Raw genomic sequence first — 16,911 nt, forward strand, 5'->3', positions numbered from 1 at the left:
GCGAATAGAATGACGCCAAATCCATCTTGTAGTCAATTAGTATGTGTCATAATAAAGCAATAAATTCCTTAAATAAGCAATAAATTCCTTAATTAATTAGTTAATTACAAAAAGTTTTGTTTGTGGAAAGATGAATAATATAGAGCAATACTCTTTGTCAGGTGTCGAAATTAAAATTTTTTTCAGACGGAGGCTTTTAAAAACTGGACCTGAGCCAATCTCTCATTTTTTTTGTTTGTTAAGTGCATTAGGCAATCGGCCAATAATGTCAATAAATCACTACAATTTCCAAGCGTTCATTGTAAACGTATAAAAAAAGACAGCGCCAGCGCTCGAGATTTTTTCGTAAATAGCGTTGTTCCTTTTATTAATCTACGCTTTCGAGGAAGCCAAGGATTAGTTAAATAGTTCATAAATCAAAAGGAAGGCCTTCCAAGAACGTTGACTTTTATAAATAATGCATGTCCATAAAATTCTGATGTTATGGCATAATCACAAATGATACACTATAAACTATGGAACGTCTACAATATAATTCAACGCTCAATTTTATTGGCATGAATGAACACACTTCAACAAGGTGCTTAAATTTTACGATCATATTTAATTTACATGCATTATTCTAAATCGAAATAATGATCTCATTGTCTTATACCAAGTTTTAAACAATAAAATTCTCAGCCAGAAATTAAACTTGAAATTTTACATGAAGTTATTTTTGCTACATTTAATGTAAAAATGTTCTTCTGTATTTTTGCGTGTCTTTTGTGCATGTAGCTAAAGTTAAAAACATTTCTCCATTTACTACTTTTTTTTATTGAGGTTTACATAAAAAAGGTCGAGGTACAGTAAGTTGAAAACCCATAAATGATACTTTAGCATAAATGGACATTTGAAATCTTAACCATCTAAACAATAGACCTTGTACCAGAATCATTCTAAAGATTGTACTTTACCTGTGACCTGACGATGACCAGAAAACTGTAAGTAGTGGCCGAAATCGTCCGTCGCTTACTAAATAAATAGTTTGTGAGTAAGTCTGTCATTTGAGCCGATCCCAGTATGGCTGGTAACCCCTGAAGTGCCTCCTTCGACTTGTTTGGCCTTCTTCACCAACAATTCTTCTTGTGCGCTTCATCATATCGCCCAAGTCACACACGCCACCTTCTGAACCCCAGCTTTTTAGCAATCCACCTAGATCTCCACAAGCATTCGGCATCACGTTTACCACACCCCCCTTACTCCGAAAAAAAAAGGAGTACCCCTTTCTTGAAGAGGCAACAGCTTAAACAAGGTAAAAACACTGGATCGATCTGTCATTTATTTCTACTACCTAATTTGAAATGGACTCACACGAGCAACAAATTCATTATTTAACCCTTTATATATTTTAGTATATTAAAACAAATTTGGTCAAAATAAACAATGCTGATCCTGAAGTATATCCTGCAGGATGTGGTATTCTCAAGATACCAGCAGGAACATAGCGGAACAAAAAATTAAATGAGAAATAAAAACCACGTAGCACTTCTTTCTTCCTATTGTTCTGCATGGAACGCTGCAAAACAATTTTTGTCGTGTTTGGGACAAAGTCCGACATTGCAAGATGGACATTTCCACAGTGTTCTGTTAACATTTGCTCTCGTGCTGCAGTTGGCACATCTCAAAGAAGTAGTTCTTTGGACCATATGAGAAGACTTTGAATGGAGCAGTTCCAAGGGAATATGCCTTTAGAATTTACTCGCTGGTTTTTCTGCTGATGGTCTTCCCCTTTTTAATTGTTCTGGAGCTTCAATAAGGCCTCTAATCACACAGAGCCGGAATTCTTTCAAAGACATACTTTTGGATTGGCTTCTAAGTTGAAATAGAATGAATGCGTTAACAAAGCAAGCATCCACAAAATAAAAAAATATTCTATGCCACCACTTGTGTGATTTTACGATTCACCTCATAAAGAGTTTTCAGCATGTCAAATTTGTCAACGTTTTTTCATATGTGAGTTGTAGAGCACTACCATTTGTAGACATGAAACCTCATTCAGTGTAGCGTTTTTTTGTCTTCTCTTTACAACTTAGTTTGTTTCTGGATTTTGGTGATTTGCTAAAATAATCACACTTCTGCGATCCATCCACTTCAACGCAGATAGTCCATCTGTTGAAATACGGTAATCTGAATCTCCTCGATTCATTTGTTTGTCAGTTTTGAACTCTGGCAAATCCTTTCTTTTTTTTGAACGGTTCTACTTGCGTAAATTCCGTCTGACAATAAAGATCTCTGAAGATCAATACAGTTGAAATAGTTGTCAAAGAATACTCGGTGGTGTTTATTTACTAAGACCCTTGTTAGATCCTGTACGACTCGTTGTCCTAAGTTTTTTCGGTGGAATTTCCCACTTTACCGGTATATATCTGGAACTCACACATGAATCCGCTTGAATCTGCTCTAACACATACTTTGTAGCCACGTTTTATAGGTTTATTGGGCATGCACTGTCGGATACTGCTTCGACCTTTGAATCGTATCATAGACTCATCAATCGCTTGAAACTCATGTGGATTCAGTGCTGCAAGAAACCTTTTCGTGAGTTTGGCCAGTAGAGGTCGCACTTTGTAAAATCCGGTTTTTTTTTGGCTGCACTGATTATTAACCAGATGTAAGTTGCCTAGTAACCAAGCGAATCTGATGAAAGGGTCTCGGAATTCATCACGTGACGACCAATAATCTCTGTAACTGGGTATTTCCTTTATACCCATTAATAAATTTACTCCAAGAAATGTTTTGTCTTCGTCTTCTGTGGTAGGTGTAAATCCATTTCCTCCTCCGTGTTTTTGAACGTAATATAGATTGGTTTGAAATACAATTAGGTCAATTAGATCCTCAGGAAATAATTACTATTTAAATGAGAATAAGCCACAATTAAAGGTTAAAGTAAATTTATTGACGTTTCAATTTCCACTTCGGAAATCGATGTCAAAATACAAACATTAGTATTAGCACGATTTCCGAAGTGGAAATTGAAACGTCAATAAACTTACTGTAACCTTTAATTGTTGCTTATTCCCATTTAAATAGTAATTACTTTAAAATGTCACAAGAAAATAGCTTCAGAACCTCAGAAAATAGTTCCAAAAACACATCTGTGGGGTTCTCTGCAGAATTTGGAATGTTTGGGCCTGTAGTTTCATTAAATTGATTTGTTTGTGTTATATTACTTTCATTTTGGATCCAAAATATAGAGTTATCTTGCTTTGCTAGCCGTACTGCTAGTGGTACATTCTGCACTTTCCGATTCTTGGATTCCGATTATTTGGAGTATTGGTTGTTTCGTCTTGATTGTTAATTTGGTCTTCAAACACAATGTCCATATTTCCAATATCAAAGACATCCTCATTATTTGGTCGCCGAAATTCTTCAACGTCCAATTCATCTCCCAAGACGCTTTCAATATCAGAGTCACTTGGAATTTCGTCCAATAAGGCGTCAACCTCGTTTTGGGACATATTTTTCAAATGCCTGAAGCTCCTGCAACTTTTGATTTTGCATATTGACAGAATTCATATAGGAAGTGCCCTGTGGTCGTGCCAGAATACCACATAAAAGACAGTGATTTACAAATAAGATTGAAATTCATGCAATTTCATATTCATGCAAATAACAGTACTTAGTGTTAAACAGACTTCAAAAATATCACTTACCTGTAATTTTTGTAGTTGATAATAATAATTGAAAAGAAAGAAGAAAACAATTAAAATTTATCGTTCTGTATCCAGTCAATGTGATTCAATCAAATCGGTTCTGAACTGGTTAGACACTTAAAATATAATATAGGTAACCAATTTTCTTCTTCTTAACGTGCCCCATCCCTAAGGACATTGGCGATCATCATGGCCAATTTGACTCTATCTGCAGCCGTTCTGAAAAGTTCTATTGACGTTTTCCCACTCCATTGTCTCAGATTCTTCAGCCAGGACGTGCGTCTTCTTCCCGGTCCTCTTTTGCCTTCCACCTTCCCCTGTATGACCAGCCGCATCAATTCGTATTTCTCGTTTCTTAGTTTGTGACCAAAGTAGCTCATTTTTCTTTTCTTTATAGTGTTGAGTATTTCTTTATCTTTTTTCATTCTTCGTAGCGTTTCCGCATTTGTTATCTGTTGTGTCCAAATATTTTCCACATTCTTCGATAACACTACATCTCAAAGCAATTTTACACACTGATATATAACTGTAAAACCGCTGGGAAGTTTAAAAGAAATGTTTGTAAAGGTTGTCATTTCAGCAAACCGACAGTCTTGAAAGGATTAAACAGACTAATAAAAATATTTGATGATATCTATAATAAACTACAACTTTCTCTCACCCTACTTACTGCACATACTGAAAAAACATAATAATACGAATTGAACAAAAATTTGCAAGTATACAAAACTTTATTACCACTACGACATAGCTGTAACAAACATCCGGAAATGTAATATGACTGAACACATTCTCACCAATTACACTTTAATAATGGCCAGAAGATGCGTTTTTTATAAATTATAATAAAGAATGCTCTATTTCACATTGATTAATAAGTACTAGGACTGATCAATTAAAAATGTCTTCAAGAGATTTACAACTTATATAGCGTATATAGAATTCTATACAAAGAAAAATTATATTACTATTAAAATGTTTCTTTAAATCTCCAAAAATCCATAATTAACTTTAAAGGAATGAAGAAAAGACCGATGGCGCGGCAAAAAGCATCCATCCATTTACATTCCAGAATTCTACACAACAAAACCACGAACTTCTAAATGGCTTTTTAATGTTCGACTTAGACATAAAACAAGATAGTTATCTGTTTTAAGACATCCCCTCAATAAACAGGTATTTCTTTTTTATAATATTGTTACTTTTACACTACGGACGGCGGCGGCACGATTAAAGGATACTTTGTTAAAGAGGTTTTTTGTATTCAAACGGTATACGAATGTACATAAAGTCAAATAAAATTAATGCCTCTGCAGATGATTAATACCTAGGGGGAAATTAATTTTGTTTGTTCGGTCTTATGCATTGTTTTAGTAGCCCCGATAAGTAGTCTTTGATGTAAACTGCTAAAAGAATTAGGAATACTCGTCTTGATATACAGATACACTCACATGATATACTATTATGGATGTTAACATTAATAATGTATGAAGAACATGTCTTTCAACGATTTGTATGTTGGAATCTGTTAACACTTCACATATTTGTGGTAAATACAAGGGTTATTATAGTATACCAAATGATTATAGTCTCAAAACAATAATTTTCGTGATATTTGCCTGGAAATTTTAATAAAAGTAGAGAATTTAATAATTATGACAATCTTACATTCATCGAGGCATTCTTCGAATAAGGTGATGAGTCTTCTTGATATGTCTTGGCGAAGAATCGCCTAAAACCCGCACACAACGGCTCACAGAGTGCCAGTTCTCACCTTAACACATTTGGCGCGTCGAAATGTGGTCGAGCCATTCCCATGGAGCGTGGCTTTAGTTTTAGAATTCTACCCTATGCAACAGCTCGTGAACTGGCAAGATTGGAGCGAGGAGTGGCGCTTCACGCGCAGTCACGCGCAGCTTCATCCGGCTTAAGACTAGGACATTTAAGGCATATAAACGTTTGCCGATCACTTAAAAATTAACCAATTGAAAGACCATTATAGGCCTGCATTACTGAATTTTAGCCGTAGTCACATGTAAGCACCTAGTATAATAAAAAATTTGAGCTAAAATTAAAAGATATTCTTGCAAATTATTAATATATAATACAATACTGCGACACATGAGACATACAATAGACGTTAACGACGTTAACCACATGCCCAAGCGATCTAGAATACGCCGATGATATCTGCCTCTTAGGGCAAAGGTTCCAAGATGTGGTGGACCAACTGGCACTTTCCACTGAAGCCAATTTAATAAAACAAAATTCATGAGAATCAATGCAAGCAATAACATACTATTTACTATTAAGAACTCGCAGATTTAAAATGTGGATAATTTTAGACAGTTCTAGAAAAAATGTAGAAAGACTATACGAAACGCTCAGCATGCATTCAGCATGTTCAACCGCGTTTGAAGGTCGGGCCAGTTATACCACAAAGACAAAGATCCGAATATTCCAGTCGAATGTCAAATCTGTCTTACTCTACAGATGTAAAACCTGGAAAGTGACTTCAAATTTTTGTTAACAAATGCCTACGAAGAATTGTTCGTATTTTTTGACCTAAACCATTACAAGCGAAGATCTGTTACATCTGAACGAACAGTAGGGGATATAGAGAATGAAATAAAGTCTAGAAAGTGGGGTTGGATCGGCCACACACTTTGTAAAAATAGCTCCTATATTGAAAATACTGCCCTAGAGTGAAATCCGCAAGAAACAAGAATTAGAGGACGCCCAGTACACACTTAAACAATTGTGGACAAGATGAGAGGTCAAGAAAAGTCTTGGAACGAGGTGAAGACTTAGCGGAAAATGGACTCAATGGCGTGTTTTCACCGAAGCTCTATGCTAATTACTTAAAGAGTTCAAAGAACCTTATATTGCAAATTATATTGTTGATGATTCTGCTGTTTCACCCGCTATTACCTTTCATGTACCTCCTGGAGCTCATAGAAACCAGAGCAAGATGAGAATAGGAGAATAATAATTACGGATGTCTCCGGCTAAAATTTAGTTGTGTAATACAAAAAATATATCGAATTATAATCGCCTCCATAATAATAGTAATCCATTTTGCTATTATTATCGTCACCATAGCAAAAACCAATTCTGGATACGTGTAAACGTGCCTGTCCAGCGCTGTCCTAGTCAAGCACTGGCATGCTAGTGAGATTGGCGTCAGTTACTGGATACGTGTAAACGTGCCTTAATACTGTGATTAATTTTGTCATCTATGTCAAAATTTATTTAAAAAAATTGAGAGGTGCCCACAAACTAATATTTTCAAATAATGTTTTCTCTGTGTGTATATTTTTTAATTCATCACATGATTTTGTTTGCGAAACTTTAATTTCCTTTCGCATACCTGTAAAGTACTTAACACTTATACAAATTGTGTATCAAAACGTTTTTTATATACTTATCATGTGTCCCCTAATACTGGCAATACGTCTGGTGTTTGTTTCCTTTTAGATAACGTATATAATCATTATCTGCTGTATTTACTTTAGTAGCTGTATATTTTATCAAGATAAACATATTTAGAGTGACATCTAATAGACGCGTCGGTTTATTTATTTTAGAATTACCAGATCTATCCAAACTAATTGGAAAAATATTGATAAAACTGTAAGCCAGCTTTCTGTATTTAAAACGCAGTGGGACAGAGTAACATTTTTTAAATATTCAAGTATCTTTTTATTCATAAATCTTTATTTGTTTTCCTAATGTAAGAACAGTTCATTGCTCTTCTTGTTCTTTCATTTGGCCCTCTAATTTTTTTAGCGTGAATTTATGGTATCTTCAATGTTAGTATCTCCCAGCCCAACATTATTTGATAATTACTTTACCCAAAATTCGTAAAGATAATCAGTCACTTCCTCCAATAATATTGCATTATAAGTTTTACCACACACTCGAAAACAGTACACTAGGACATTACAGTACGTTAAGGTTTGGATTAGATATTGCAAACTACATAAAGCGCTAAAATTGGCAACATTGCCTCGTACGAAGTAATTGTAATTCTCCGATCTCCTCCGACACCTTAGATTCTTAGACTCCAGACAGAAAACGGGAAAACGAAAACCATTTAATAACATATCAAAACGCAAGGGATATGCATATCCGTCCGTCGATTTTTGTTTTGTTTACGTATACCCGGTTCATTTCTTATAACATAAACTCGATAAACATGCACTGACCATTATAAGGCGGTGCATTTGTATCGGTTTTTAATAATGTGAACAATTTTTTGTGATTGAATTAAAAAAAAAGCGCGTTTCTTTAAAAAGATAAAACAAAAAATATACTCTTATTGAAAATAAAAACTAATCTATAATAAAATAAGAAATAATTCTTATGCCCTAGAGAAATGATTCAAAAATTTTACCTTCTACGGCTGAACAGTATCCCAATCTGTCATAAAAACTTCTGTGGAAAAATCTAAGAGTTTCTGCTGTAACAGAATTGGAGACTTCTCTTATTCTGTTTTTTAATTCATCCAAATTTTGGGCTCTAGCCTCAGGATGATCGTAGATGATGCTTTTTAAATGTCCCCAAAAGAAGTCCATGGCTGTAAGATCTGGCGATCGCTCAGGCCACTTAATATCGCCTGTTCCACTGATAAGTCGATTCGGGGAAGTATTGTTTAAGCACTCCCTAATTATTCGAGCGTTGTGAACTGAACAGCCGTCTTGATAGAACCAAACCTTCTCCAGATTTACATCAAGAAGATTGAGAATAGCGGAAGAACATAATTCTGTACCAAATCGAGGTATACTGTACTATTCAAGTTGCCCTCAATAAAAAAAATGGAAGGATTGTGTCCCCCTACCAACGTAACAGAAGATTCATCAGTAAATAAAATGTTTCCATAACCACATAAGCTGGTTTCACACCCGGTGGTTTCTCGTACGAGTTTATTTGTCTTTAGCGGATTAGCAGTGTTTGTCTATAACGGATTCGCTTTATTTTTCCACTATATATACGGTACTGTTTGTTTGTGAGTAGTTCCACACCCTTCAAGAAGGGGTGCAGATAATTTACGCACAGGTTTAGGTCGATACATGATTCTCATAACATAAACCACCAGGCAAGGACACTATTTTTAAGTTACTCGTTATATAATTATTTTACATGAATGTGTTCTTCAACAATACAGTTTAGTTAAGTAATTTTATTTTTGTATTATTACACAACGTGAAATTCTAATAATATTTAACTACCCCCACAAGCATCCCTAGAAGAAGCCATTTCTAGTAAATAATAGAATGTACAACTATTTCTTATATTTTTTTTAATCTCATAAAATGAGAGCGATATCTTTAATAATTACCTTCCTGACTTGAATATTTTATTTGGTTTTATAGGCGGTAGAAATTCTTTGTATTTAGCCGGCCATTTAAAATTTTCTGACCACAATAACTTAGTCTATGAAATAATGGGACATTTTCACAGAGACCTTTAACATCTTGTATCATTGTATAACGATTTTTATTACTTCATTTTTTTTTACTTTCATCAGCAGGAGATATAAATTCTTAATTTATACAGGTTTATATTTTAGTTTTTATGTTAATATTCTTTATCACCCTAATTGGCGTACCGGTTTATCATAAAGTTGATTATGTCACCACTTTAATCGGTTTAATAAATTTGATTTCCTTATTCTGATCAACATAGATACTGTACTGTAGTGTATTGATTGCGAGCTACAATGAGTGCCCTGCTTCTGTTCCCAACATAAACCCTATATAAACTTGATTGTAGATACATTTCAATCCCCTCGCCTTCTACAGAACTCAATTATTAATGAAATTTATTTTGTTTCAGCAGGGATAAAATGCAGTGTGTGGTGTTCAGGGGCGCCGCGGGGCAGGGACTCGGCGGGCTGGCCCGCCGACTTAGCGGATGGCGACCCCAATGAGATCCAGTTCGCAAGAAGCGCCGGGCCACCGAGCGAGGGTGGCGGACTCGTCAAGGAGCGGGAACGCCACGGCGAAGTCATCAGACCATAGCATCAACACCTCTGCTACCGCGACTGCTGCAACTGCACCGGCTGCACCTGCTGCAGCTTCCTCTACTACCAACGTCAGTGCTAGTACAAATTCTTCGATTGTAGGCGGCGGTACAGCCGCAACAACTGCTCATCAACCGCCTACCAACTCCAATTTTGAGTACGATGACAACGAGTGGGACATAGGTAATGTATTTATTGATTTTTTCGTACTAATAATCCTTAATGAAAATTAAAATAGAATAGATTCAAGTAATTATTATCGTCTTCTTTAAGTTCCATTTTCGTTACGGAAGTTGGCAATCATCATAGCCTCTCTAACCTCCGAAGTAACTGCTCTAAAGAGTTGTTTTGAGCTGCAAGATTTTCATCTTCTTCCTATACTCCTTCTGCCTCTGTTTTGTCTTGGATTATGAGGTGCAAAAGACAGTATTTCGTGTCGACATAGTTTGTGAGATATTCGTTTAATAAATTATGTTAAAATATTTGACAGGCAAAAGTAAAATACATTTGTTATCGATAAAAGGTAGCCACTATATATGTAGGTCGTAATATTTTTCTGACACGGGTAATTTGTCAACAAAAACTATGTGTTAAATGTTCATGATTCCCTTGTTCATCCACAACCTTTAACCTTTAATAATGTAGTGACTTTATGGTTTGACATGACAGATGTTAGTGAAAGAACCATTAGCATATTTTTAAGTAAAAGAAAACAAGGAAACATTACTGCTCCAAAAAGACATGAAGGAAAAAAACCAAATAGAAATTAATGACTGTCATAGAAACCTTCTTCGAAGAAAAGTTCATTCGTTCTGTTCGGATAAGGAGATTCCTACATTGGATACAATATTAAAGGTAATAAGGGATAATAATTTTCTTTACTTTGGTCGAGACAAGTTAAGAAAATTACTTAAGGAAAACGTTTTTTGCTATGAAAATCAAAGAAAAAACCTATTGAACGACATAGAAGAGATTTTTTGTTGGCGAAGGCAATATTTGAGAACGATAAAAAGGTTTAGATTAACAGGAAGATGCCATTGTCTGTTTAGATGAAACCTGGCTAAAGCTCTCAACAAGTCTTTCTAGAAGGATATGCTACTGGTTTAAATGCTCCCGCAGAAAAGGGTCGAAGATTAATAATCACGCACATTGATAACGAACATGGTTTTCTGTAGAATGGTTTATTTGAGTTCGTTTCAAAATCCACTAAAGATTTTCACGAAGAAATGAATTGTGATGTTTTTGTAGATTAACATTAATTTTATTTAACATATAAATCTGCCCATTTTTGATTCTACTACATTGACCCATGATTTTCATACCTCTTAGGTATATAATCCATGCGTTTGAATTGTTATTTCTATGTGAACAGGGTCGAAAAAGAGAAAAATGAAAGAAGTAGCCCTCATTTTACTTAATCAAGAAAAATATGTAACAACAGAATGTAGCAGGCTCTGGTTATCAATACCAAAAGAACAAGTGAGCAACAAGGACATACCAACATTAATGGATAAATAGAGGGTCAGAAACAAATCATCTATAATTATACATAATACATAAACACAACAAAATCAGAATATCATATTTGATACACCACCCTCAGAAATTTTTTCAGCTCAAAACATGGCTATTTGCCTACAAGTTCGGGGCCAAGTAAGTCATCTGTCAATTGCGCCAATTAATAAACATATACAGATTAAAATGACTCCTTATTTTTTTAAATTCTTATCTGACTTCTTCTTCCTTCTTGTATGTAGGCTCCAAAACCCGTTTCTTCTTCAATATTAGCCTCCTAAATTGTTTAAATTATCGCACCATCTTTTTCTTGGTCTGCCAATACTTCTTTGTCCATTTGGTGACTTACATCGTGCTATTCGTACTATCATATCCTCTGCCATTGTACTAATGTGTTCGTTCCACTCCTGTTTCCGTTTTGTCACCCATCCATTTATGTCTTCTATATTGCATGCTCTTCTTATGTTTTCGCTTCTCTCCTTATCCAACAGACTTTTCCCTGATATTCGTCGAAGTATTTTCATCTCTGTTGTTTCTAGTAGATATCTCGTTTTAGATGTGTCAGGTCTTGTCTCCGCCGTGTATGTTAATATAGGTCTAATTACTGCTTTATAGATTCTTGTTTTTGTGTCTTGTCTTAGGTGTTTGTTCTTCCAGATTGTGTCATTAAGAGATCCCGCCGCGTTACTTGCTTTTAAGCTTTGTTGTCGTACTTCTTCAACATCTCCGTAACTAGTTATATCTATTCCCAGATATATAAACTTCGCTTTCTGCTTTATTATTTTCCCATCAATTTTGATTTAACATCGTAGTGGGTATTTAGATGTTTTCATACATTTGGTTTTTTCTGCTGATCATATTGTATTTTTTTGGCTGTTGTATCGAAGATGTGTGTTAATCTTTGGAGCTCGTTTTCTGTCTCGGCGATTAATGCGGCGTCGTCTGCATAACACAATATTTGGATTTCTTTGTTCCCCATTCTGTAACCATGACCTTTACGTACTGCTTGTATTATTTCGCTCATTATTATATTAAAGAAAAGTGGGCTTAACGAGTCTCCCTGTCTGACTCCGCTTTGTACTGGTATACACTGTGTTAGTTTTCCATTTATCTTTGCCTGTATTCGATTATGGAAATAGATGTTTTCGATGGTTTGTATAATATTGATTAGTATGTTTTTTTTATACAGTAGGTGTAAGACGTCTTCGACTAGGATGCGATCAAAAGCCTTTGTCATGTCTATAAAACATAGATATTCTGATTTATTGTACTCAATGGCCTTTTCTGTGATTTGTCTTCGCCAAATACGGCGTAATCTTATTTGACGTGACATCAAAAACAAACCTAAAATGTAATTGTTATTACAATTAATTATTGTGGTTTAATCCTATATAAATACAATATTTAACTTAAACATGTCACAAGAAAACAGTTTCAGAACCTCTTTAATGGTCTATGATGGAACGATGTGGTGGGAAACTAAAGTTTTAATCACCCAATATTGTGCTACTCCAATATGCTCTATTGTCCATGACATAGTATGTATAATGTTCATCGATTTGTCGGCTAAATAATAATGAAAATCCATACATACAAATTTTATTTCGACAATGCCAATTCCATTTTACCGCTAAAATAATTTCCTACCACCGTATTAGGTACATAATTAGTCATCAATGTATAAAATCGAAGCTTTGTAAATGGAATAGCATATTATTATAATATTGTTAGGTAATAATTAATTCGTCGAACGGTTTTTAATAAATACAGGCATATATATCGAATTGTTTACTGAAATGTTTATTGAAATATTATTAAACGGATATTTTTGTGTAGTGGAAAATTAATTAAAATTGATATTAGTTCATGTTGAAGTAATAATCGTATTCCATGGATATAGAGAGATACAAAAAGTTACCGACGATGAGGTACTTCGGCGCATGAGTCAACAAAAAAAACTCCAAAGCACGATCAAAGAGACGAAAATAAAATACTTGGGTCATATGATGAGAGGTGAAAGCTATGAGTTACTCCGAATCGTTTTAGAAGGTGAAGTATACGACAAAAGATCAGTAGAAAGATGCCAAAATTATTGACTGAAGGACCTAAGGAGATGTTTTGGACATTCATTCTCAAAAATCTTTCGTGCAGCAGTTTCCAATTGCCATTTGGATCTCCAACCTTCGAAAGCACACGGCGCAATAAGAAGAAGAAGCAGTTTCCAAAGCTACAATTACCATTTGGATCGCCAACCTTCGTAAAGACACGTGACAATAAGAAGATTCTCATTAAATCACATTGGTTGATTTCATGGTCTGGCTTTTTATAGGCGAATTTACGGTCTAGAGCTTTGGATAGCGCAAGCAAAACTAACGTAGTGATAGTTTATAAAAAAAACCCGTCAAATATACTTTTCTCACGTTAAGGGCATTATAAAAGAAAGAAGTGTCGAATATTCTAACATACTGGAACGTTTACTTTAACCAAAACACAAGATAGAGGATTTAAATGACATTGACCAACCTGCCGTGAGAATACATTTCATTTAGTAAATAACTCATCGCCCTAACAGAGACACAACTGTCCCTCAAGCCATTAATGTTAGCTTATAAAAGCTACATGGAGAAGACACATTCAAGAAAAGAACCAACAACTTAAATGTAAAGATGTGTTAGACTGTTAGTGATAAAGAAAGAAGACGGAAACATAGGATACATGAAAATCAACCCGCACTGACAGATATTTATACGCTGATTCACACCACTATCCTGCACAATTACATTCGGTTATCAAAATCCGACCAGTTTTCAACAGGTAGCGACCACAGAATTCTAAAAGCGTTGATAGAAATAGACCTAGGCAAAGAGAGATACAGCATGATCAAACAGAAGGCTACACCTACCTGGACAGAGCCTAATAATATAAATGCATTTGAAGAACACATTAACAACATTTTCGCAGACCAAAATGTCAACACACTGAATGACATTATAATAAAAGTTATAGAGGCAAGCCAGAAGATATACTATATATATATATATATATATATATATATATATATATATATATATATATATATATATATATATATATATATTAATGTGATATTAAGTCTGAGGTGCGCCAAGCAATTCATTAGCTAATTAATTAATTAATTAAACTTATTTAAATGATGCAATTATGATTCTATCACACTATTATCTCAGGTTTATACTCGTGCTTCAATATCTATGCTTTATGATAGGTAAGGTCCAAAGAATACCGGAATAATAAAAAAATATATGATACAACATCATATATTGAAATAAAATTCACACTCAAATATCTTCAATAAAAAATATCTCATATAATGATTATCAAAATTTTGTTCTACGTACGTGAACCTTCAAAAATTAATGGTAAATACAATATAAATTAAAATTTTAAATCAAAATTGTTGTTCTAAATCTCCTGATCAAAATATTCCTATCTTTTCTAAAGCAATTGTTAAAAAATGTGTTGTTAATAAAGAAAAACTGACGAATGGTAAAACTATCTCTCTGATGATGAGTTGTCCAAATCCTTGTTCCTTGTAGCCTACACTATCTATTCTTAGCAGTCCCCTAGGTAATCAGCAATCTTACAACAAATTATTGCGAGCCTATCGTCTTTAATGATCTCCTTCAAATGCACGTATCGTTCAAATAATGCTAGCCTCTTCTCCTCTTGATAAACTGAATCTCTCGTTCCGGCCTGAACAGGGACTCTTGGAATATAAGTAGAAAAATATAACTTACGATATTTTACTGGATCAGTTTCCGTCAGATACACTTACTCCAAGAAAACTCACAAACATTCACTTCTACTGCTTACTACCTCTGGAGAACCACCAGAGAACAACGACTGTTCGCCTTGAACCCTTGGAAAAACAACTGATTATATTTTCTCCCTCAAAAATCTAGCTAAACTCTCATTCCTACATACCTATCCCACTTTTTTCAATCTCCTCCAATCAAAGTTCGTCACACTTATCCCCATCTACCATTTAGATAACAAACAACAATTTTACCTACAATTATAAATTTCCTAAAAACTATTAACATTCTAATCGGTTTCTACAAATTCTTAAGAACTAACGGATAATTATATTTTCTAAATATTTCTATTCTATTTATTGTCTTTTTCACTGTATATCGACGTACAAGTCTATTTGGAAAACCCGCTCGCATTGTTCACGATTTCACTAAGCTCACTCACGTCACTCGAATATATTTTACAAAGAAAATAATTTATGCATATCTTTAAATTTTGTTTACTACATGTAATCCAGGATAATGGACTTTCATTTCTTCGAAATATCTTTTATAGTTTATTAGTTGAATTATTTGAATTATTATATTTTGTACTTTGAAATATATTAAAAGCAAACCAATATTATTTTCAATTTTACATAGCTTAACAATATATATATATATATATATATATATATATATATATATATATATATATATATATATCTTCTGAGCCTTTATCTTTATAAACAATGTGTTCTGGGAAAGGCCAGAGGGAAGAAGGTCTGTAAGGCGGCCTAGAAAAAGGTGGAAAGATGCAGTAAAGAAGATCTTGAGAAAATGGGAGTGCGACAATGGGAATTACTGGCACAGGACCGACAAACATGGAAGGCAATAGTAAACGCGGCAAAGACTCACGAAGAGTTGTAGCGCCATTGATGATGATGATGATATCTTCTGGGCCATACTTCTGAGCCATAGACGATTACTGGTTTCAATATGGTATTATATATTCTTTTTTTTTTTTTTTCGTTTCCGGTCTTATATTTTTCTGCCATAGTACTGAATTCAATGCACCTATAACTCGTTTCCCTTTGGTTATTCTGTCTTTTATGACTTCATCAGTTCTTCCTGTCTTTGTTAGTTTTACCCCCAAATATATACATTGATCGCATTTCTTATTTTCCCGTCTTCTAAGTCGAAGTCATCTGCAGTATTTTCTCCTCCTATGCAAAGATATTGCGTTTTTTGTAAATTTACTTCGAGGCCATATTTTTTGTACTCTTCCATTAGTTTTCTAGCCATATACCTACTCCAGGTCTTCCTTGTATTGGGCAATAACTACCTGGTCATCTGCATAGTGCAACGTGTACAGAAGATATACTGCCAAAAGAAATCATATAACGAATGAATAACCCTCCAAACACAAGCATTAATGGAAGAGAGGAGAAAAATGCAAAGTAATATGAGTAAAGAAACAACATCATGAAGAACAGAAAAGTTTCAAAAGATTCAGGAAAGAGATTAGTCAACCAGGGATCTGAGTTGATGCCTGATATATCTATCATTAGACGAAATAAGGAACTAGTAGATAAGGAAAAGGTACAGCAATTTACAAACAAAACAAGAGACCCAGTAGACGAAGAAAAACTAATTAGTAACAAAACTAAAAGTAGTATACAAGATCCCTTACGTAAATCATTTTATCGAGAGTCATTGGAGCTAGACTAGGTTTAATTTAAATATCTTCAAAACGGTTGTCTTTTAAGTGATCATTCTGTAAATTTATTTAGTGTAATGTACCAAATGTGTCGATCGGATAGCCAAGCGGGCTGGGCGGCTGGCTTCTCCTTCGCTTCAATGCGAGAGATGTCAGTTCAATCCCCAGCTCGGTGTACAGAAAACA

The 16,911-nt window shown here is 34.5% G+C and overlaps 1 protein-coding gene across 4 annotated transcripts in view; it reads left to right on the forward strand.

Annotated features, from left to right (window-relative positions):
• Window positions 1–16,911, forward strand: part of sbb (scribbler) — a 297,475-nt gene that overhangs the window by 142,277 nt on the left and 138,287 nt on the right. For 2 of the 4 annotated variants that reach the window (XM_072539798.1, XM_072539801.1), the window contains exon 3: window positions 9,534–9,903. In XM_072539798.1, the coding sequence (XP_072395899.1) occupies window positions 9,612–9,903 (292 nt within the window). In that variant the 5' untranslated portion in view covers window positions 9,534–9,611. The remainder of the gene's footprint in view (window positions 1–9,533; window positions 9,904–16,911) is intronic. The other 2 variants (XM_072539797.1, XM_072539800.1) reach the window with 1 other exon arrangement.

This window comes from Diabrotica undecimpunctata, chromosome 8 (assembly GCF_040954645.1).
Source record: "Diabrotica undecimpunctata isolate CICGRU chromosome 8, icDiaUnde3, whole genome shotgun sequence".
In the NCBI taxonomy this organism is placed as follows: domain Eukaryota; kingdom Metazoa; phylum Arthropoda; class Insecta; order Coleoptera; family Chrysomelidae; genus Diabrotica; species Diabrotica undecimpunctata.